We start from the raw sequence: 24254 nt of genomic DNA on the forward strand, positions 1-24254 counted from the left end.
AATCCCCTCACCCCAAGGCAGAGCCCCCAACCCCGACAGAGAGGCAGGCACTGCAGGGAGGGAAGTGTTTATTGCGCTCGCCCATACAAAAATAGGTCTTTACACAAAGGGGCCCTCCTGGCCCCAGCCCGAGCGCCGCAGTATTGCTTCAAGGGGGGGGGGCAGCCCCAGCTCCACACCCCCACCCTCCCCACAACAATAAATAAGGCGAACAGGACTTCTCAGCCCATCCACCTGGCTCCCCCTTAGTGTTCGCAGGCCCCTGCCCTGGCAGCTCTAAAGCAGCAGGACTCCAGCCAGTGGCCAGGTACAACAGGCCACTGACTGCAAGGACACGGGCTGCTGTGCCACAGGAAGGCAGAGGCTAGAGCCCTGCAGAGGCAGTGGGTGCCAGGCCCCCGGGACAGGGACTGGAGAAACAGGCCCAGCCCCAGGGCTCACAAGAAGCCTCTCCTGGAGGCAGCCCAGCTGCTGCACCCCAGTGCAGAGCGCGCCAGCCTCTGCCCATGCCATTGCTCCAGCGTGGCCTGGCCGCACTCCCACCACCACGGAAGCCGGCTGTGTCAGAGCACTGCCTTTACGCTGATCAGGCTATTACTGGGGAGGGCAACATGGCGCAGTCAGGTCTGGGGTGCCAGCTGCGGGAAGGAACATGCTTCTGGGAGAGGCCAGGGCCTTAGCCCGGCCCCATAGTGAGAACAGTTTATCTGGCAAGACAGGCATCCAGTTCACAAAACGAGGCTCAGAAACAGTGTACCCTATTCTCACCATGGTCCAGGGCCCACATGTGGCACTAGGGACACCCCTCCACCCTGGCTCCAGGGGCCCAGGTGCATGCAGGCTGCCAAGTTCTCCTGCTAGACCCAGAGGGCAGGATGCACTGGCTGACAAAGAGGCCTCTTGTGCTGGGTCAAAACAGAGTATTCTGGGGAACTTGTTCACATTGTAACTCATATATTAGATCTGTACCACAATGAAGTGTGAAAACTAACTCAGAATTAATGCAAAAAAAAAACCAAAAAAAAACAAAACTGCACCTCAGATAAGCTACTGAAAAAAATAGATTAAATCATATATTCTGAAGCTAAAAGAAAAATCGGTGAAGGTATGCACAGGGGAACCAGCCAGGGAGGGCCTAAAGGAGCTCTGCCAGACTCCACGCAACGCAGATGAGAGCTTGGGCCATGGCTGCAACGGCTGGTCTCGTCTCACTAGGTTCCTCTGACGAGAAAACAAGCTTCATCCTTAGCTGACCAAGGAAACATGGCTGTTAAATATCTGCACGCAGCTTGTTTCAGACCCTGTGGCACTGTGACCAGGACCCTACAGACCAAGAATGTTCAGACCAGTGGGATGTTAAAAACAGAACAAAGATTGGATGCAGAGGAGGGGGAGTGGGAGGTTTCAAGAAGTTACTACTTCCATGAAACCCAGATAAAAATTAAGCTTATTCAAACCATATGGAGCAAATGCAATCAGCCACTCTCCCGGTTACGCTACGCAGCTCACCACAGCGCGTGCGCCAGCAAGCCGCCTTCACCCTCGATCATCATCTCCTTTCCCCAGAGCTGCTGCTCGATCCGGAGGACAGCGTGGTTACAAAGACAAGAGAGGTAGATTAAAAAGTCATGATCAAAAGCAATTAGTCATCGAGGCTTGGATTTAAAAACAAGGGTTCCAGAAGACACTGAGAGTCTGCTGCTTCCAAAACCAGCTTGTTCAGAGTCTTCTCCCTCTGACAGAGCGAGTGTGTGTCCCTTTGTAGAGCTTGGAGGAACTGCTACATTGCTCTCTCCCAGGGGACACAGGTATTGCTGTCGAGCTGTGGCAGATGAGGCGAGAGGCAGACTGCAGGATGGTGCGTTGTGCTGTGGGCACAGGGCTGCTACTTCCGCAGGTATCTCTGGGCCAGGATGGCTGCGTCCAGAGGGTTCATGGGCTGGGCATCATGTCCCAGGCGCCGCACGGGCGGGATGTTCCCAAACTGCCGCTTCTGCAAGAAGCTCTTGCCCTCATGCAGTGTGTTCTTCTCCTCTGCCAGGAGCAGCTGCTGCCTCATGTAGTTCTCAAACTCGTACTGTGAGCACTCCTCTGTCACCTTCACCTGCAGCCAGGACAGACCCAGTCAGAGCCAGTTGGCGCTGGCCACACATGCTCACAGCCTGACCCCTGAACACCCTCACTGGCCTCAGCCTGCTGCAGGACTTGCTCAGCACTGGAGCAGGGTGACCACAAGGGGAGGCACTCACCACTGCAGACAGTCCCAGACTTGCAGCTGGCAGATGGGAGCCATCTGTATCAAAAGAAGCCAGTGACACTTGCAGCTGGTTACCTGCAAGATGGCTCTTTGGTGGCTTCAGGCTGACTGATGCTTTTTCCAAGCCCACTGAGAAGCTTGAGTAAGTGGTCAGTGCTGCTTCCCACACGCTGGGAAGAGGCCTGGCTCGTGTGGGCAAGCAGCCCAGGGGCAGGCAGGCACTTGGGCTCCCTGCTCACAGCAAACAGGAAGTTTATGCACTTGGCAGGTGATCCTTGAGATACTGCCGCCCTGTTGCCCCGCCGCCCATGCTCCCGCTCCCTCCAGGAAACAAGCTCAGTTGAAGAACCAGGAAAGCCGCAAGGCCACCTGAACGTGCCCCCAAGCTGGCTGCTCCCTGGACGGGGCTGCACACAGCGCTGTTGTTGCACCTGCAAGCGCTTAGAAGAATGAGGGCTGAGGGAGTGCCCCCAGGATGGAAAGCTGCAGGGCTGGGGCACAGACACAGGCCAGGCTCTGAGCTCCATGGAAGGCACCTGGTGTCTGGTCACAAGAGCCTGCACATCACTCATCTCGAGACCCTGTTGTAAATAGTTCTTTCCACCAGGCTGACTTCCTGAACCCTCAGCCCTGAACTGCACTTCCACACAGAATATAGGTTCTCAGCAGCTGCCCAGCTCATGCCTCCCCCAGCCCTTGTTAGCACAGATGCTGTGGGCGCAGCGGAGGGACAGGAGAAGGCAGGAGCTGCAGTGGAGCAGCAGCAGTACAAGAGGAAGGCCCTAGCCCTGAGGCAGATTTGCGTGGGCCTTTGGAAGAGCTGCTGGGCATAGGCCTGCTCTCAACAGCTCCCCACTCACTTGTGAGGATGTGGGACACCACTCCCACTCCCTTCCTCCCCCTGCCACGGCATCCTTACCTCCTGGGGGTTCTCTGGGTTGGCCACCTGGTCATCAATGTCAGGCACCACTTGCAGAGGGCCACTGAGTGAGGACATGGACTGCCTGGGGGAGACAGAGCATGAGCAATGCAGGACAGAACTTGTGCAGGGCTCGGCCCAGCTGCCGTGCAATGGCAGTGGAGGCAATGCATAATTAGCTTGCCAGGTGCATCTGGGGCACTGCAGCGCATAGGTGCAGCCCTGCCTGCGCCTCTGATGGGCTGCTCCAAACCCACAGCTAACTGTTGTTCTGACTTGAAGGAAGTTGTGTTACCAGCGCCCAGAGCTCTAAACAGGATGTGGGATTCGTAGTTTGGCCTAGGTACAAGTGAAAATAGCCACCGCTCCAGAAGTCATCAAGCCTGACGGCTGACTCAGGCAGGGCATAACTGCATCCAGCTTGGGAGCCCTTGGCCTCAGATGCTGGGGTCACAGCGCTGGACAGCCAGTGCCTACTTGGCACAAACATCTGCTGGAATGGGCAGCGCCATTGGGCTGGGTGAGGGGTGGGCCCATTTGGACTGTGGCTCTGCAATCCCTGAAGAGGCACCTTCAATCTCACTCCTACCACCCTCCCCAGTCTGCTCTAGATCCAAGCTCTCCCCCTCCAGGTTTCATGCCTGGTTTCACTGAGCTGGACCTGGGGAGCTGTCATCTCTGTGGCAACGTGTTCCTCTTTCATGTGGGAGATGTCGCTGACCATGGAGGCATGCAGAGTCCCTCTGGTGACCTAGGAGCACTTACCAGGATGCAATGATGGAGCTGAGCGACTCCAGCACCTCAGAGGCAGTCAGGCGCTGCTGTGGGTCTAGGACCAGCAGCTTCCGGATCAAGCACACCGTGTTTTCGGAAACTCGCCCATCTCTGTCAGGAAAAACCACCATGAGGCTGGGAGGAAGGGAACCAGGGGTACGTAGCCAAGGCGAACATGGATGTATAGCAAGGGTGCTGTGGGGCCAAGCAGGGACAGGGATGGGTTGGACGCTGGGGGCATGCAACTGCTCTGACTGGTCAGAGCTGAGCAGCAGGCATCGCTCCACCCACCAATGTGTTCCCTATTCCTGTGGCAGGGGAACGGAGGCAGACGGGTCAGGACCGGGCTCATGCTGGATGAGGCGCCTCAGCTCCACTCTCGCGCCTTGGAGAGCTGTGCCTGCTGGGCTCTGGCTCTGCACTGGGCTGAGGCCCTCCCACCCACCTGACATTGAGGAGCTAGACCCGAGGGCAAGGGCAGGGGTGGGAGACTCACTCAGGGATGGTGTACTCGGCGGCCTTGATCTTGCGGAAGAGCTCTTGAGGTATGCTGTCATAGAAGGGGAACTGGCCGTACAGCATGGTGAACAGCACCACGCCCAAGGCCCACATGTCACTGGGTTTCCCGCGGTATGGCCTACCTGCAGAGGAAGGGGACAGCCGTCACATGGGGCCTTTGCCCTTGGCAGCACTCAAGAGAAGGAACACAGAATCACATGTAGACCAGCCTCCAACAGCAAGCATGAGCATCAGAACTAGCATTAGAGCCAGTCTGCCATTAAAGCAGCATGTGTAACAGCCCACATCCTGCATCAGAGAGCTGCCTTCACAAAGGCCCTTGACAAAAGGGTATACTCTGTGTGGAAGTGCAGTTTGGGGCTGGGGGTTCAGGAAGTCAGCCTGCTTCCCTGTGGTGGAAAGAACTATTTACAACAGGGTCTCGAGATAAGTGATGTGCAGGCTCCTGTGACCAGACACCAGGTGCTTTCCATGGAGCTCAGAGCCTGGCCTGTGTCTGTGCCCCAGCCCTGCAGCTTCCCATCCTGGGGGCACTCCCTCAGCCCTCATTCTTCTGGACACAGGTATGTAGTGTACTGGTTTCCAACCTTTTTTGCTGCAATCCTAAATTGGCCACCAATAGGACCTCCCAACCTAGGACTGCAGGGGGTGCTGGGAGTGTAGCAGCGGCCTGGGGATGGGGGAGCCACCATTGTCCCCTTTGTGCACAGTGGTCCCAACCCTGGGCCATGCACATGAATGTGAGTGCGCATGTGTGTGCAGAACCTTCGCGACACTACTGAGGACCCTCCACGGCCCTGATTTGGGAACCAATGCCTAGCAAGACTCAGCCCGGTGGTTTCTCTCTCAGGTCCTGTCTCCTTTAAATCCAATGCTGCAGATGCCCGAGAGGTTTCCCCTCTGTCCCTAAGTGCTCACTGGTCAGTGTCTGCCCCCCGAAGCAGTTGCATTTCAGTGGTGCTTACAGGAGCATAAGGCAAAGCACTTGTAGATGTCAGAGATTGAAAAGGCTTCCTGCTACACAAGGCCAAAAAGCAGGGAGGAACGTGGTAGCTTGTAATCGTGAATCAGACTGAGGAGCATGAGCCTAAGACTGGCATGGTTTGGGCAGCAAGGATCCTGCCTTAAGCAGGGGGCTGGGCTAGATGTGACCTTCTGAGGGCCCTGCCATCCTGGCTCTGTTAGTATTTGAAGTGAGAGGCATGGGGGACAGGGAAGGAAGCCCTGACAAAAAAAAATTCCATTTGAGCAGCAATCTGTAGGCAGTCAGCTTACACCCCCTCCTCTCCATAGCCTCCACGTGAGAAGGCAAGCTCCAGGCTTCCTGCATCTGGCTCCGATACAACCTTGTCAAGATGCCGTGACTCAGCCTTCAGATGCTATCAGAAACACACGACTGCTGGAGTCTGATGCGACATGCATGGCCCAGTGCTCAGGGACCCCTCCCCTGTGCCCAGGCATGCTGGGAAGCCTCACGCTGCAGCACTGGCCCACTACAGGACCCACTGTGGGACTGGCACTTTACACCTTTCACTGCACCACAACCTGGGATGAAGAAAAAGACTTCCTGTGACTCACAGGAGAGTCCTTGCTACAGCCTGCTGCATTTGCACTCATGCTCTGCTGCGCACAGCTCAGCGTAGCACCTCCACCACTTCCTCCCCCCTACTCCTCTGGAAGTCATGTTCTGTGAGCCCAAGATTCATGCCATCTAGAAGATAGCTCCTTCCAGTGAAACTTACAACACTGATTCATTGTGGCTTCCTTTTTTAGCTCCCCCTCACACAGGCACATTAGCAAGGCAGAAGGCAGACAGAGGGCAGCTTCTATGTACTAGAATCAGTCTCCCAGAAACTCAATGAACACCTTGCTTGTGACCATGTCTGCAAGTCAGCATGGGGCAAGGGCTGCCCAGACTCCAGTCCTGAATCTGGTGCAGGGTCTGAGCCTGTGGCCACTTTGGCCCCGGGGTAGGTATATAGCCTGTTAAGCCACGGAGACCTCCAGTGGAAAAGAATTGAGAGAGGGAGAGCACAAGAGATGACCAAGGGAGTTACTGAAGAACAGCCCCAAAAGCTGCTTCATTTCCCTGCCTTATTCCAAATTAGCTTTTGACTGGAGACAAATGCTAAAAGTGATCTCTCCTTGCCCAATTCCCTCCCTGCTGGAAAAACAGACTCAATCGTACATCAGGGCACTAGGGGACTTCAAAGGCTTCTCACCAGAAGGGAGTGCTGCCTAGTAGTGAGAACATGCAACAAATATTACAGAATGCTAAAGGTGGGACAGGGCTATGAGCTCCCACCAGGAGAGAAGGGGCTGCCTACCACTGAGCACGTCTGGGCTGATGTAGGCTGGGCTCCCTCGCTGATCTTTCAGCAGGTCGTCTTCACTCACGAGGTGCTTTCCAAGACAGAAGTTAGTTATGGTTATCCGGTGAGTCCTGTGGAGGATTACAATGCATTAGTGAGCAGGGAGGCAGGCCTGGAGCCAGCTTTGTGCTGCTCTCCAGGAACACTGTGCTGCTGAGCAGCAGAAGCTGTAACCCTGCCTACCAGGGGAGGTGAAATCCCAAAGTGCTAACGTGACTTGCGGTTCATCGTTTACAAGGTAGGGGGACCCTGTGCTGGCATTTAAAGTCTCCAAAGCCTTATGACCCTGAGGAAGTCGCAACGCTCTCGTTTGAGAAGTAATTCTCTCTGCTTCTCTCAACATGCCCCCCACTCCCCAGTCCTTTCTGTTTACCAGCACTCTGCTGCAACACTCTTTCATGGCACAGACTTGCTGCCAGACTCTGTGGATATGTGAGGTATGGACACAGTTGAATCAATTACCCAGAAAGAAACCCTGCACTTATGTATTTCGTGGTAAAAGGAATTGCGAACTGCGGATATGTGCTTTTTTCACATGAAAATACCGCTATTTCCTACAGGACTGCCTGCTCTGACTGCTTTCACATGGGAAATTAATCACCTCTATGTTAAGCTTGCAATAATCAACTGAATATAAAAATCTTAACATACAACTTAGAGGACAGAGCCCAAAGCCACTGCCAGGAAGATTATATCATCTTCTGCCTTGGAAAGTGTTTTTAAACTGAGATGAGTCAAACAAAACCAAGTGTTGGTTGGAAAAGCCATGATGATTTTTAAAGAAAGTAAGATGTATTTGAGCAGCTCCCACAAGCCTCTGCTGTTAAGGGATGTGAAGAGCAGAGCATCAAGAGACATGCTGGGAAAGAAGAGAAACAACTAAGCAACGCAGTGTTCAGACCCATGCAGAAGTGCTCAGGGTTGTCTCGTTTTATTTAGTCACTTGAAAATGATCTAATCTGTAAATCACAGAACCCAGTTGCTGCACTTCTTTTGAGGAGGACTGAGCTAGACACGGTTTTAGAGCATGCACGTGTTCTGGGGGGTGGTACCTTCCCTGTTTTCATTCTGCCAGGAACGTGACACATGCAGTTTAAATGCTTGGGGGGGGGGGGGGGGGACGAAGAGCAGGAAGCCCATTGCATTCCTCCAGTCAGCAGAGGAACAGAGATTTTGCACCAGCATGTCAGGCACAGGAAGAGCACATCTGATCAGCCCCAAGCCACTGGTCCTCCCCATGAGTCTATTCAGAAATACCTCCCATCCTTTCCAGTGATTCACAGCTTTAGAGGATACAGCAAACTTCTCTCTCACCACAGCTGAATGTTTTGTTGCTTTTAAAACTCACTGTTTTAGCAGAGCACAAACTAGCCATGTGTTGGCCCAAGCAGTGTTGTGCATCTGAAGGCTGGTGTGCTGCCAAATGCCTTTCTTTGTGGGCTATTGAGGGGCCGGCCCTTGCACAGCCATGACTAACAGTCTGATGCTCCATTCCATCTTTTGCCTGGAGCAGGAGGCAAATACTGCAACTCCTTCTGTCTACTTCTCTTCCCACTAGGCAGGACCCTGATCCTAAGCCAGAGTTCAACAAATGTTTCTCCTCTGCCAGATGTGAGCATTAAACACTCCAAGCCAACATGGGAATCTCTGAAAGCCATCAATGGTTGCAGCAGAAACAGAAAACCCACTCTTGAGAGCAAAAGCCTCTTTTTGCCTTCCAGGAGGCACTGGGGTCACTGTGGACAGGTACTCCCAAGCAGATGCTTTCTCCTGGGAGCCAGTGTTATAGGATCACTGGAGTCGAGTTAAGACTTTACATTCCCACAGCTTCTCTCCATCTCTCACACCCTTCAGCCCCTTAACAGACTGGCAAAAACCTAAGCAAACAAGATAAATTCCTCTAGGACACTGACAACAATCCAGGATGCTGCAGGTAAACACTGCTGCAGCTTCAGCACAAACAAGGAACTGCATTTGAGACCAGCATATCCACAGGCTTTGAAAGGACATTTATGCCACAGAAAAGCAAGCAGGATAACGTGTCAACCAATTTCACTCGCTTGCCAAGACCACTCTGAGAGGTCTCTGAACTCTCCTATAAGCCGATTCTAGTGGATACAATAGACTGCCTTCCCGAGATGGAGCTGAGCAACCAACTTGGCAGTCTGACTATTCAGGAAAGACCTGCCCAAGCCAGTGAGGTCCCAAGTGATGACAAAACGCATGCACATCCCACTGCTACCACGTGCTGTTAGGTTGTAACCTTTCCCCATGGCTTATAACTAGTTAATTATTCAGGGAAGGAACTGTGCTTTCCAGCTTGTCTGTAAAGTAACTTACAGTGAACTAATTTCCATCATGAATAAGTCAATATGTTAGAACTTGTATTAATTCAACTAATGGGAACAAGGAAAATATTTTCAGCACTGACGAAGAGAACCAGATAGAAAGGCTATATTTAGATTAGTAAATATTTTACTACAAGCTGTTACACAGTATTGACTGTCAGTGATTTGATTTTCTTAGTAATTACAGTAGAGATTGCAGCACCGGGAGTTCATTTAGCATGAAGGGAATTTAAGTACATGAGCAGTGATGCTCGACACAGCTCAGTTGTAAAACACTGGACTTTGCTCTTCTAGGTTCCACAGACAGCTTTGGTAAAGCCATGGAGTCACATGGTTCCTGTCCACATCCCAGTGTATACACAAAACGGGGTAAAGGGGTCCAACCACCAAAGGAATGCTGATGCTTTCATTCTAAAGCCACAACCTCCAAGATGAGAGACTTGAAAATGGCAGAGAAGCCTGAAAGATAGTTTCATGTGTAAAGTGTCCCACTCTATGTCAAGATGGCAATGCACCATCTCTTGCTATCACTAAAGATGTATGTTAATAGCCCACTAAAAAATAACCATGATTACTTATTTTTGGATGGAAGCAGGAGTCCAACTTGTCCATATTCAACAATATTATCCTCTGGTTTGGAAGTTCATTACAAAGTGAGTTTATGGAACTGTTAAGTCAGTGTTTCACATCAATGAAATCAGCTGTACAAACAGGAAACAAAGCTGAAAATGCTTGGAAAATATCTCATTGGGTGTCTTGAAAATAAAAGGGCATCAGACACTATTACAACGCAAGAAAACCCGACAGCTCCAAATCATCATAGAGTGAGTCACCTCCAGGTAAGGACAGTCATTATGAAACCCAGGCTGACCAAAAGGCCAAGAGTGCAAAACAGCCAAAGTGTGCAGGTGCAGTGCATGTCATTCCGACTACTTGTTAAAGCACTTTACTCTGATAATCCACAGGACAGTGTCCTATGTTGACTGCACAGGCCCCAAGATACCAAGTGTTCTGGAGTACTGGCACATGAAAAACTCCAGGATGTGAGGTTAGACTGTGTACAAGCTGAGATGCAACTGTTGTTATTTCCAAACCAAAACCCAAGAGCAATTGGGAGTCTAAAGCTGAATAAAGTTGCTACCACTGTACTTCAAGAGGTGGAGAAGAAGGCCCAGATGGCCAAACACTCAGGAAGTTCTAAGGAAAGGCAGGGAATCATTTGACACCCACAGCTGGAAGGCCACATGAGAGGAACACAGCGAGGCACCCAGAGGTTCACCCACTGCAAGTCTCACACAGTCACTGTAAAGTATATGTGAGCACAGGCAGAAGCTCACTGCACACATGCTCAGGTATTCAGCTCCTGTTAGATCCACTCAGTTTAAAAGCTCCAGCTAAGTTTACTCTGCTTCAGACAATAAATAGGCTGAGGGCAGGCAGCAGGTCTGACTGTCCTCCAGGATAAATTGGAAAGCCTCCATTTCCCTCAGAATATTTTTCCATTTTCTATCCACTGCTGTATCACTGGTGACCAGCTTCTCCAGTCTGACTGGAGAGAAATGACAGCTGCATCCCATCAAGGCAATCATTCCCATTCAAAAGGAATGGGGGTGGGGGGGTGGTAAAATGAGATTTGCGTCAGCACCGTTTGCTTTGTATGAGTCATGGTTCAGCTATGACCTTTTGGCTGATGCCATGTGTTTTTTCCTTTTCTAGGAACTTTCTCCTGGGGACAGTGGGGCTGTGTGCCCTGATGCTCTGGGAAAGTGGTTCCCCATTGTCATTTCGCTAACAATACGACGACCAGAGAGTCTGCCCTGTGTCCAATGCACACTGCAAGAAGGGATCCAGCTTTTCTCTTCATAGAAGAGAAACTGGAAGCCTGGTTGCAGTTGGTTATCAGAAGTGTTAACTGCAAGGTCTTTTCTACCTTCCAACCCCTGACTGGCAGCCCAGATGGGGCTAAGTGCAGGGTCAGGTCCCAGGCGTTTAAGCAACTCCAAGATATCAGGCAAGCAGCAGCAGCCTGAAGTTGGTAGCTTCAGAGAAAGAATGGAACAAAAACAGGCCTTGCCTCTGTGCAGCAAGATAAAATGGGGAACAGCAACCGATGTCTAGGTCACAGGGAGGGGAGCTTGAAGCCAGCTATCTGGAGGTGGGTTCCTGAAGTACCGGAACAATGGTTTCTTGAAGGATCACTTGGAAGGACCTCAGTCTGGCTGACCAGAGTGACAATGGCAAGAAGCATGACTACAATAAGGACAGGAGCAGCCTACAGGTTATTTAGTGGTTCTTGCTCCCTACACATAGAGACACGTCACTGTACTGACCACATTTTAATTGTGAATCACATCCAGGCAAGGACAGTCATTACGATATCCACACTGACCTAAATGCCAAGAGCGCACAACAGCTGAAGTGTGCAGGTTCAGTGCATGTCATTCCTAGAACTGCTTGTTAAAGAGCACAAGTCTGCTTTATACATTCAAATGATAAGGTAGTCCTCAGGTGCAGCAAGAGGCAGAAGTGAGTTTTCAGGTCTCAGTGACTACCAAAAACCTGCCCAACTGTAAAACAGAGCATGTTTTGTTAATGAAGCTGGGTATTTATGAAAACTAAGAGCCAGGTCTGGAGGTACTCTGTGCTGCAGGTGGATCTTGTGTTAAAGCAGCACCGAGCTTCTTATGCCCTACTGTAAAGGAAATCTGTATTCACCTGTGAGGATGAGCAGAGCTTACAGTTACGCTGGTCTGAATCACAGAACAGGGATTCTTCCATGAGTGTTGCAGTTTAGCATGCAGATATCCAAACACTTGCAAACACAAAGGTGCTCTGAGCATGTCCCAGCTCTTATGTTCACTTATTGTTTTAGTAAAATCAGAAACCCCCTAAGACAATGCCACTCACAACTAGAGCTCATTTCTGTTCCATTCTTCCCAAGGTCCTACTAAGAAGAACCATTCTCCAGTATATCCTCCTGCCACTCGCCAACCAGCAGAAAGGAAGTTGTTTGCTATGCTGCCTTTGCTAGAAGACTTTTACAGACTTGTAACTTTGAGGCCTGCAAGAACCATTATGATAATCTACTCTGATCTACTCTACAGCACAGTGACAGGCCATCCACAAGAGCTATCCTGCATTTGAGAAAGTGAGAAAATAATCCTTCCTCACCTAGCAGAGCATGAAACTTCTGCTGAATTTCCTGGGGAAGCTTCAGAATCTGATCCCTTAGCCTGAGTGGCAGTATGCTCAAGGTATGTGAATGTGAGGCATTAACACCAGAAACAGAAAGGTCATCTACAGTACTGTGCCACTGGTAACACCCCTGGCCAAGGTAATGGACAGTAAGAAATTTCTGGCTCAACTCCATCTACAATTAGGAAATGAAATTTGGTCACCACTTGGTTTCAAATGCCATTGCTTCCCCTCTATAAACTCTGCTCTGAGGCACTGTCATGGGGCGTGACTGCAATGGATCAGCAGCTGTATAAGCAAGGTGTAATACTATTGACACTGCATACAACCTGGTCAGTGGGTGGAACTGCTGTGCGCTGGGTTACAAGATATCTTGCATGACCAATGATAGTTCTAGCTTAATAGGGGCTGTGGGGAAAGGCAAGGAAACACCATAACTGCAGATGAAGAACTTCCTAGTAAACGTGGGGAGGGGGAGCATTACAGGGCAAGGACATATTCCCAGACCAGGGCTCTGCCAGTGCTGGTAGCTAGAAGATCAAAGGACACACACCAGTTTAAAAGCCTTTCTTTGGGTGGGGTGGGGAAGAGCTGTTTGTAGTGAGAACAGACACACAGGTTCCGGGCGAGTGGCAGAAATGTGAAAGCACCAGGGTCTTCCCTGCACCCCAGGGAACTTCATCTTAGGAGACAGGCATGTGCACAGAGTGGTTTGTTGTTTTAATATTGTTTTCTCTTAAACACATTTCTTCTCCTACTTCCCTCAAGAAGGCTGAACACCCAAGCCACTGCCCCTACAGAAACAGAGCAGCAGGCACTGGAGGGGCTTAGATCTGCTGAAGCAAATCATGTCAGAGGGCTGCAGCCAGAGCCCAGGTCCAGAGAGCAAGAATCAGGCGATTCCACCACACAACCCTGTAGGAGTGGGGGGGGGGGAGGGGCAATGGGAGGGTTTACTCAGTGCCCTGCAGTTGGCTTTGCGATGGTGACTAGGGAGTCCCAAGACACAGCAGCTATGCAGGTACCTGCAGGAATGCTTGAGTTGGGTGTGGGACAAACACGCTTCCATGGGGTTCTCTCTCTCAGATCTCAGCTTGTGACAAAACAGTAAGCTGACACTGCTGTTTGCCATTAGCTGTGCTATAGCAGCATTGCACATAGCCCAGGAGTCTGGCTGCAAGAACGCACTCCAACAGCTGTGTATGGGCAGCAGAAGTACCTGGGCACATTGGATCACCTGGGCTTAGTTTATTTCTGGAAACCCATAAGAACAGGATTTTGACAAGGGACCATGCTCAACTGCATTTGCTACTCCCTCCTGGGAACAGCTACTCCTGGGTGAATTCAGTGACTGTCACTTGTGTGATGCCAAAAGCATCTGTCTAAGGGAAAGGAAATTTGATTGAATCTTTACACAAGCACCCTAAATACAGGCTCAAGAAAGTCACTTACCTTTTGTTTAGCACCATGTTCCCTAGTTTCAAGTCTCTGTGCACAATATTTTTCTGCAAAATATATTCCATTTTAGATCAGTCAATGCGAACACAAACATGTCTGATGAGCTCAAGATTGTTCAGTACTCAGAAGACATAAGCATTAAGTAAATATAAGAGTACACTGATGAGGACAGAAATTAGAAAAACATTAGCAACCATACCACCTCCCCCCAGGCTTTCCCTGCAAGGTCTGTTAATTTGATACGTGTTCCAAGCGAAGCTAGGAGAGCAATACGACCACACAAGAAACCCACAGATGGGAGCAGTATCTGCAGATGGAGATGGATTTAGATTCAAATAGTTATGTGAGTTTCAGCAAATACTGGTAAGGCCACCTGAAGTTTTCAGTCATTTTTGGGATCCATAGCAAAGAACAAAGGCTTGTCAGAATCATACCAGCAATCCTAACAGTCTGGAGTGCAGGGTCCTGAATCGAACGAGCTGTGGGACACCCCAGAACCTCCAAATTGATAGAGCATGACACACACCATCAGTAGTAAACTTTCTCCACTCCAATTATTCTATTCTCATGTGCAGGTTAAAAGCCACATGGTCTATAAACACTCCTTACTCACATTACTCAGTGCCTTCTTCATTCTCTCATAGGGAGAATGAAGGCGGCATCGGGTAATCTGGGGTCCCTGCAGGATATGCTTGGCAATCTGGTGGTTGCACCAGAGGAGAAAGCAGACCTCTTTAACAAATTCTTCACCTACATTTTCTCGTGGAGGGACCAGGACTCCCTGACCAAGATTCCACACAGACTCGGGAGAAACTCCACCAGGCCTAAGGTCAGGGAGGACCGGGTTAGAGCACTTCTGGAGGGGCTGGAAATGTTCAGATCAGCAGGTCCAGATAATCTCCACCCCAGAGTGGAGAGGGAATTGGCAGGGGTTACTGAGAGGCCCCTGGCACAGCTTTACGAGCACTCGTGGTGCTCTGGCCAGGTGCCACATGACTGGAAGAAAGCCATCTTTAAAAAAGGGATGAGGGAGGACCTGGGCAACTATAGGCCCATTAGTCTTACTTCAATCCTGGGGAAACTCTTTGAGAAGATTATCAAGGAATGCATCTGTGATGGGCCAGCAGCAGGGATGATGCTCAAGGGCAAACAGCACCGTTTCATTAGGAGCAGGTCCTGTCAGACCAACCTGATTGCCTTCTATGATCAGGTCACATTATCCTTGGATGCCGGTGTCACGGTGGACGTAGTCTTTCTGGACTTCAGCAAGGCTTATGACACTGTCTCCCACCCCATTCTCATTAAAAAACTAGGAGACTGTGGCACTGATGCCTACACAGTCAGGTGAATTGCAAATTGGCTGAAGGGTCGTACTCGGAGGGTAGTGGTGGACAGGTCTTTTTCGAGCTGGAAGGAAGTGGGCAGTGGAGTCCCTCAGGGCTTGGTCCTTGGGCCCGCACCGTTCAATTTCTTTATTAGTGACTTGGATGATGGAGAAAAGCAGCCTGTTTAAATTTGCTGACGATACCAAGATTTGGGGCGAGGTGGGCACACTAGTAGGGAAGGACAGATTACAGCAGCACCTGGACACATTACAGGGGTGGGCTAACGAAAACAGGATGGGTTTCAATACTGACAAGTGCAGGGTGCTGCACTTGGGCAGTAGGAACCAGCAGCACAGTTATAAGCCGTAAAACTCCCTTCTTGAAAGCACGGTGGCAGAAAGAGATCTTGGAGTCATTATCGACTCCAAGATGAACATGGGCCAACAATGTGAGGTTATGGTCAGTAGTACCTTGTTGTGCATCCACAGATGCATCTCAAGCAGGGCCAAGGAGGTGATCCTCCCCCTCTATGCGGCACTGGTCAGGCCACAGCTGGAGTACTGTGTTCAGTTTTGGGCACCGCACTTCAGGAAGGATGTGGACAGCATGGAGAGGGTCCAGAGGAGGGCCACCCACATGATCCGGGGACAGCAGGGCAGACCCTACGAAGAGAGGCTATGGGACCTTAACCTGTTCAGCCTTCGCAAGAGAAGGCTGAGAGGGGACCTCGTGGCCGTCTATAAATTCACTGGGGGGGGGACCAGCAGGGTTTGGGAGACACCTTGTTCCCCCTGGCACCCCCCGGAGTAACGGCCACAAGCTGTTAGAGAGTAGGTTTAGACTACACATTCAAAGGCACTACTTCACAGTCAGGGCGGCTAGGATCTGGAACCAACTTCCAAGGGAAGTGGTGCTGGCTTCTGCCCTGGGGGTCTTTAAAAGAAGGCTTGACGTCTACCTGGCTGGTGTCATTTAAGCCCAGTTTCTCTCCTGCCCAGGACAGGGGGTCAGACTTGATGATCTACAAGGTCCCTTTTGACTCTACTGGTAAGTTTGAGCTTCAGGCTTTCCAGCCTCAGTAAGGCCTCTCAATAAGCTGAAAAATGTCTTTGCACATGAGCTTATTAGCTCATGGACAAAGCTCTGGTATGAGAAGCTGGTTGTCCCTTTTTATAGGGTACAATTCAAGTGAACTGAAAATTACTGTTCTAAAAACAGATTCTGCTGTTTTGTGATCTCAAACTTGTTGCAAACACAGGGTTTTTCTTATTGCAATCAACATTCCTGTTCTTTATGATCTGTATTGTTCCACACAAAACACTTTGGAGCATTTCCTGGATTTGATAAGCTGCAAGCCCAGAAAGGTTAACAGTATTGCTCTTCACCTGATCTGCATTTAATTCAGCTGCCTTCTGCCCAAACAACTAACACGCACTCCTCCATAAGTCACAGGGGAGAAGAGATGCTCTGCTACAGTTTGCAGCACACAGACTTACCCAGAGCTCAATGTGTGCAAAGGAATGTCACTGGAAGACAGTTTAGACATTCCACAGTCATCACCTTCTTTTTGATTGTAGGATGAAGTGTTATGAAGCTCGAGATGTTAGTTAGGAGGACAGCTAACTCTTCTAGCACACTCAGGGATGCACAAAGCCCTTACCTTGTGTAATGCTTCCACCACGCGTACTACATCATAGAATATCACCACTGTCTCCCGCTCGCTCAGCCTCTTCTCTTTAATGACGTAATGTTGCAGGTTGATCAGATCTGCGGTTTTGTCACTGAAATCGTGAGCACAGAGACAGTCTAAAACGAGACAAATCCGCTTCTTCATTTTCCTAACCATCCTGTTGGCTTCCAGGTCTTCTATGATTTCACATGCTCGGTCCTGCCGTGGAAGAGGGAGGCAAAGGGACAGAAATTAGGGAAGTCACCTGGACAGCTGTATTACCAAGTACAGAACATGAGATGATGCAGTGGCCATTTAGACAGCTGTTTTGAGAACAAGAAAGTACTGATAAGAGTCACACAAGGGACACACCCATCTTGTTTAAGACTAGATGCTACAGGATTAGGGTATAGACAGAACCAATGATAGCAATTTAAGCCGTTACAGTGCAACTTTTATCTGCATGATTCTGAAGCCATACAAGTATAGATAAACTATTGCAACTTTAACTTCCATTGAATTTTATAGTTACAGTGATTTAGCTAATTTTCCTTGCTACAGGATTCTGCAGACTTCAGTTAGGTCATAACAGCCGATTGTAACCGGGGCAGATTTTAAAGTGATTAAAAGATATGTCCATCTACCCCTTCAGTTTTTCTGCCTTGAGTATAGCAAACTCAATGTGCCAAGAATGAACTTGGCTAGTCCAGGTTTCCAAAACCTAAATAAAATACTGGCATGCATTCAGAAACCAGATGTGATCTTTACTGACAGAAGCCAAGGAAAGAGGTTAGATGTACAAGTGTTTATTACTTGCTTATGCCTTTTCTAAATTAATGTGAACTGGATAATACAAATAGAGCGGGTAAGATTTGCTAGCAACAGTACCAGTCATGGTAGGAAAACAAGAAAAAGTATCAGTGAAGGCAAGGCTTAAGTTTCCTAGAATCACAGAATAGTCAGGCTGGAAGGGCCCTCAGGAAGTCGCATCTAGTTTTGAATACTGCATCTGGCTCTGGTTTCTGCACCACCAAAGGATGGTAGCATTAGAGAAAGAAACAGAAGGACAACCAAAATGATCACAGGCATGGGGAAGTCATGCTAGAAGAGACTAAAACAACTAGAACGTTTCAGCTGGGAAAGGAGAAGGCTGGAGGAGAGCTGGGGGGGGCGGGGAAATACGACAAAGGTCAATAAAAAGTCACGAAGGACACGGACAAAGCGAGCAGGGAACCACTGTTCATCAAGTCTCCAAACACTAGAACTAAAGAGCACCTGCTGAAATTAGTAGCTGACAGGTTTTAAACTAACAAGAGAAAGCACTTTTTATGCAAAACATAGTTAATGCATAGAATTCATTGCCACAGGAAGCTGTAGAAGCAGATAACAGAGCCAGGTTCAAAAAGGAAATAAGCTAATTCATGGCAGATAGATCATAGAATCATAGAAGTAGGGTCGGAAGGGACCTTGTAGATATTCAAGTCCAACCCCCTGCCTGGGCAGGAGAAAAAAAAACTGGGTTCAAAAGATCCCAGCTAGGTAAACACCAAGCCTCCTCTTAAAGACCCCCAGGGTAGGAGCCAGCACCACTTCCCTTAGAAGTTGGTTCCAGATCCTAGCCGCCCTGACTGTGAAGTAGTTCTTATGGATGTCTAATCTAAACCTACTCTCCAACAACTTGCGGCTGTTATTCCTTATTATGCCGGGGGGAAGGGGAGGGTGGTGCTAGGGGAAACAAGGTCTCTCCCAAACCCTTCTGGTCCCCCCTAGTGAGTTTATAGACGGTCACCAGGTCCCCCCTCAACTTTCTCTTGCGAAGGCTGAACAGGTTCGGGTCCCGCAGTCTCTCACTGTAGGGTCTGCCCTGTTGTCCCTGGATCATGTGGGTGGCCCTCCTCTGGACCCTCTCAATGTTGTCCACATCCCTCCTGAAGTGGGGCGCACAGAACTGGACGCAGTACTCCAGCTGTGGCCTGACCAGTGTTGCACAGAGGGGGAGGATCACCTCCTTGGCCCCGCTTGAGATGCACTTGTGGATGCACGACAAAGATCTACTAAAGGCCTACTAAAGGCTTTTGAACATTACAGTTGGAGATGTTTCTCTACCATCTCTACCCCAATAATGACAGATGTCAAGCAGGGTAATGAATAGGGGAGAGATCACTTTAGATCCATCTGGTTCAGTGAGCCAAATACCCACTCCTGTTGTTCTTGGAGATGAGATGCTGGGCGAGATGGACCATTGGTCTGACCCAGTGTTGCACTTTTTATGTTCTTATATAATTTGCAGTGCGAATTTCCCTTGCTGCCATTTAAGACCACTGCTCCTCGTTCTGTCCCCTGCAGCCACAAAGAACAGACCGTCTTCATCTACTAGATAACAGCCTTCAAATTCCCCTCTCAGTCTTCCCTTCTCCAGGCTAAATAATCCCAGTTCTTACAGTCTTTCCTCACAAATCATGTTTTCCAGGCCTCTTATAAGTTTATTTTAGATATAACAGAAAGGACCTCACCGAAAGAAGTTGTTGACAAACACACAACACTCAGCAAGTGAACAATTACTTGCATCATAGTTTACAACCCTTATTAGCTTGTCACAGATTCAGTAAACGACTTATCGATTTCAAGGTGTTAAGAACCTTGAAACTCATTCAACTTAAGGGTATTTAAAATCACTAAATAGCACATTCACAAATTCATTTTAACATGCTAGAAAAGCAGCTGGTAAGCTCTCTGCATCTCCCACCTCCGTGCCAGACCAATTACAGAAACGGGAAAGCAGAGGTTCAGCTCCAGAAGGGCTCTCTGATAATTGGCAGAAACTGCTCTGTGGAAGCAGCGCCTAGCAGGGGGCAGTTCCCCCGTCCCCTGCCAGATTCAGGACATGCTCGAGTTACTTCTACTACCTGATACATGTAGGAGGGTCACTTCAGACCCACGCTCCTGCTCTTGTACTTGAAGCTACCTAATGCTAAGCAGCTTGAGGATAACAAGTGCTTGTTACCTAGGCCCACATCCTGCCACACAGTCTTTTCACATTTCACAAGTGACAAGACACATTTCATCATGGATAACATGCAATAGCCTCTGCAAGTCTTGTTTGCTTTCAGCAGGACTGATTAAACATGGCTTGCATACCAGTAATTCCTTATGCATGAGAACAAGGTCAGCACTGCACGGCAGAGCAACTTAGGGCAGCAGCATGCCCATATCCTCAGAGAACCTGCAAGGTGGATTACTGTACCTGAAAGAGCCCGTGGTGATGAACCACTCCTTCCTGATTGTGGAGAAGGGAAAGGAGAGAGTACTCCGTGTGCAGCAGCATCTTGCCCTGTCGTTCCTCCTGGGTTTCAATTCCTTTGTCACCCCTCTCCTCCAACGTGAGGATCTACAAGAAAGGAAAAAATCCACGTTCGTCTCAGGAAAACCAGAGTGACCCCAAATCCTGAGCCACTATTGCACTGTGTAACTATTTACATGCGTGTTTAACAGTGGAATGCATTTCCTCTAGCGTTTATGTACTTGTCACAAACCTGAGCTAACATCTGTGCAGAGTGATGTGGCACGTATACAATTAGCTCACAGGAAATACTTGGGTTACTATTTGCAAAGTAACCCCAGCCGTTATCCCTTCCTGCCACCACCATTTCAGTTCCAATGGCAACTGTGAAGATAGATCTCCAAGAAGCAACTGGTGGTTTAAATACAGTATCTTCTAATTAGGTGGGAGTGGCAGCAGAGGTAGAGTCACCTCAGAGCCACACCAGTGCAGCTGGTAGAGATGAACCGCTGGTGGGAAATTTTAGCAGGCTTTTCCCTAGTGCGCACAGCTTCTGACTACAGAAACATCCCCACACGTTGGCAGCTCATTTCAAGGAGCAGGGAGTTAAAATGCCTCCTCAGATCTTCCCGTTATGCATTTCCCTTACCTTCAGTTGATAGAAGTCATCTGTCCCATCTTTTCTTGCCAAACACTGAACAATACTTGGCACTGGGGAGTTACCTAAACGTGGACCTGACAGCACAAAGCAGAACAGACTTGTTTGCCTTTAAAAAGTGATGACTAATGCAGTGTTATGTCAATATTCAGCTGTCATGCAGTTTACATTAGTTTAAATCAAGTTCCTTTTTTCACCAGGGTATGAATGTCTACACTGTGCAGTCTTTTTTTCCCCAGAAACTGCACTGATCTTAAGAAAACAAAGGACCCTGAATTTTGAAGCCTCTTTGGACAATGGCTCATTTGTTCACAGGAACGACCTTTGGCAAAACACTGCACATTGTACAGCTATTTCTTTTAAATAGGTCTTTCTGCATGCCTGAGCCATACAGCGCTTACATCTGTTAGCATCTGCCACAGTAAGGAATAACCATGGCTGGAATCTGATCCTAAACTGCCAGTGCTGTAGGCATGGCTCCATAAATCTATTCAATGCACAGAAGCAGCCACCCATTTTGTTCCTCCAGATACATCAGTCCACTTCTAGTATCCAACCATCCCCATTTTCATACAGGGGAACTTGGAGGTAGTGACCAGAGTAATGCAGTGTTCTAGCAATCAAGCAGTGTCCAAGTGCTTAGACAATGTTTGCAGGTTCTGTGCCCCGGACAGAACCGCCACTGTCTTAATAAAATGTGTGCATACTGATTTAAAGCATGTTCAGTGTAAAGTAGCCTTGAACACACAGCCCAAGGATTTCTAAAGGACCCTACCACACCTACCCCCCAGGATCTGCTATAAAGCACAATTTAGATATTCAAGGGGGAAGAATAAATCAATCAATCAGAGGTTTGTGGCTGTCTCCATAACACACATGCCAACTTTGCTAAACCTGCATTAAAAATACCCTGGGATCTCCTCAAGACAGCAGCTCCAAGGATTGCTCTTTTGGATCAACATGTTTGAAGATTTTGATAAGATTCTGTCTTGTCCCTTTTCTGGGCTCTGTTTTCCAGAAACTTTGCCACTGTTAACGTCCCCAAAAACTAGTGCATATGACCACAAAAGCCCCTGTACTTACCTAGGATGAAAGGGCCTGCTCTCTTGGCATTATTTCCAGAAATCCCAGCACAAAGAGCTTTTGCCTTAGCAGATGTTTCCCCAGCTCCTCTGTCTGATGCTCGCCGCTTCATCCTCAGCTCTTGAAAGAAAGGGAAGATCACACGTCGATGAGTAACCAGGCTGGTTTCCTTATGCTAACCCCCTATCTTGTGCTGGAAGTCTTTTACTTGATGATGCATCTGTGCCTCCACCTACTCACGTAGTGGAAGGCAGTTCCTACTGACAAAAAGCTATGGCTCATTTACTCCTGGATTAATTGAGGGCTATAGGCTTTGTGCATTTCTAGAAGGTACAAGTGAGCCTTGTTATACACAGCACAGTGTTCCTAGAAAATTAGTTTCTAACAGATGTAGCGGGGAAGAATCAAAATAATGAAGGTTTGTTTTACAACCAAATAAGCCTATGAATGGACAGGTTCTAAAAATGCTTCAGAAGAATGGGCCTCTACTCTTTCATTACCCATAAGTCTGTGAGCTCAGGCCGTGGAGCCCTGGAGGTCTGTTCACAGTAAAGGATTTCAGTTTCAACTGCCAAAGCCAACTCCTCAGGAGGACAAAGACATACAATTCTCAGCAGTCTGAGGACTAATGCCTTTAATTGTTCACAATCACAAATCAGTACCTTCCCAGCTTTCCTAAAAATGGAGAGAGGCAGAGGGAGGGCACAGGAATTACCTGAGGATTATCAGTTAGTTCATCTCATTTGTAAAGTATAAACATGTTTCTTTACAATTTACCAAAAATAAGCCATCCCCCCCACCCCTTTGTAATCTGTTCATTTTATGACAAATTCCTTTATCCCCTTCTTGTGTCTATGCAGCAGGATCAAGCCAAAACACAGGAAATTTCAGCCCTATATTTTAAAAAAGAATAAATAATAATAATCATGACCTTTTTTGCACTTCCCTGTGCAGGAAGTGCTGGTTTCCTACTAACTAAACGAACTGAGACACTTAACAACTCTGAGCAGAGATGCTGTAGTAGAGAAATGTTTCATGAAACAAAACTCTGGGGAACCTGGACCTTAGCACCCCAGCAGCACCACCCATGTGAACATGCACGTCCATTACAGGAGGTCTCTCACTTTTAGGAGTCGTAGTACAGCCAGCCAGAACTAGTGAGTCCCTGAGCTTCCCTGGCCAAGGCTTCAGCAGGTGCTTAGTTCCTACTCAGGCTCCCCTAAGAGGCAGATGCCTCCAGTTGCTCATCTCTGCAGAGAGAGGAAGCACTGCAGATACAATACCCTAAAGGTCCACATCAACCCAAACCTCAGACTGGTCACACCCATCTCTCTCTCCAGGGGAACATCTGGCCTCAGCTCAGCAGGAAGAGAACCTCTTTCCCAGTCCATGGAGCAGCACTGCATTTGCTCTCCTCCAGGCAGAGAGTGCACACTGTGAGTGCACTGCAGTGGCAATGAAGGCAGGCACCACTGTGTAGAGCTCTCATGGGCTAGTTGCACTGACCATTTGAGAGGCACTTGACAAGGAACAGTGACAAGCCCCCTCCAAACTGCCCACACTTCCCCATATTCCTGACCCTAGAGAGGTCTAAATCAAGCCAGCTATAATCCCCAAGACAGAGGGGGAGGCTGCTTTTCCACAGGATGCATCAGACTGATCAGCCCCCACCCTGCCAATAGGGGAGTGGGGAGCTCACTCCTCCAGGAGCCTCACTGGTGACAAACTTACCCTGCCTCCGCCCCACCAACGGGCACTGACAGCAGTATATGGGTTTACACAGCAGCATTTCACTGCCTGGCAGGGATAGCAATGATGGGCAGCAGCAGAGGTGAGGCACCCAGGATGCCCCGTTACTGATCCTGATCAAACCAGGTCTTTGAAGGCAAGACTAAATGAAGTTCAGTGCTTAGAGCAGTGTCCTGTTTTATGTAGCACAGAAACCCCACCTCCGTTCATGCTGCACCACAAACTGTCTTGACCTTGTCTAAGACCCCTCCATTCCCAACAGCTCCATCATGGCAGCTGAGAAGATGCAGAAGCCAACTGCCTCTGCAGAAACCTGTGACCAGTGCCCGCAGGACCCTTTGGCACATGTGGCATTATCATAAAGAGAACAATCTGAGGACTCACGTTGTTCAGCATCAACTGTATTTTTACTCTTCTTCCAAACTAGGTTTTCCAATGTTTCAGGAGACAGGAGGCATCACCCTAGAGAAAGCTGGCTGGTCAGAAGGTCAGGGACTCTGTAATGTGAAATGAGACAGGCTTGATGCTACAGTTCAGGATTATTTTGGGTTACGATAACACTCTGGCAATCTACAGCCTGTGCATTTATCTTGTGTTACAATGATCCCTAAGCACCTGTTCTCACCCGAAGAAGCACAACGGGATTGG

General features: G+C 49.0%; 1 protein-coding gene across 1 annotated transcript in view; it reads right to left on the reverse strand.

Annotated features, from left to right (window-relative positions):
- Positions 1-51: 51 nt before the first annotated feature.
- STK40 (serine/threonine kinase 40) overlaps positions 52-24254 on the reverse strand; it is a 35903-nt gene continuing 11700 nt past the window's right edge. The window contains exons 2-12 of the mRNA XM_019547888.1: positions 23991-24103; positions 21858-21977; positions 20766-20851; positions 20081-20224; positions 16828-17055; positions 13837-13889; positions 6797-6912; positions 4447-4591; positions 3942-4061; positions 3177-3261; positions 52-2104 (exon numbers count right to left, since the gene is read on the reverse strand). Coding sequence (XP_019403433.1) covers positions 1886-2104; positions 3177-3261; positions 3942-4061; positions 4447-4591; positions 6797-6912; positions 13837-13889; positions 16828-17055; positions 20081-20224; positions 20766-20851; positions 21858-21969 — 1308 coding nt within the window. The 5' untranslated portion in view covers positions 21970-21977; positions 23991-24103 and the 3' untranslated portion in view covers positions 52-1885. The remainder of the gene's footprint in view (positions 2105-3176; positions 3262-3941; positions 4062-4446; positions 4592-6796; positions 6913-13836; positions 13890-16827; positions 17056-20080; positions 20225-20765; positions 20852-21857; positions 21978-23990; positions 24104-24254) is intronic.

This window comes from Crocodylus porosus, unplaced genomic scaffold (assembly GCF_001723895.1).
Source record: "Crocodylus porosus isolate Cpor-Errol unplaced genomic scaffold, CroPor_comp1, whole genome shotgun sequence".
Classification (NCBI taxonomy): Eukaryota; Metazoa; Chordata; order Crocodylia; family Crocodylidae; genus Crocodylus; species Crocodylus porosus.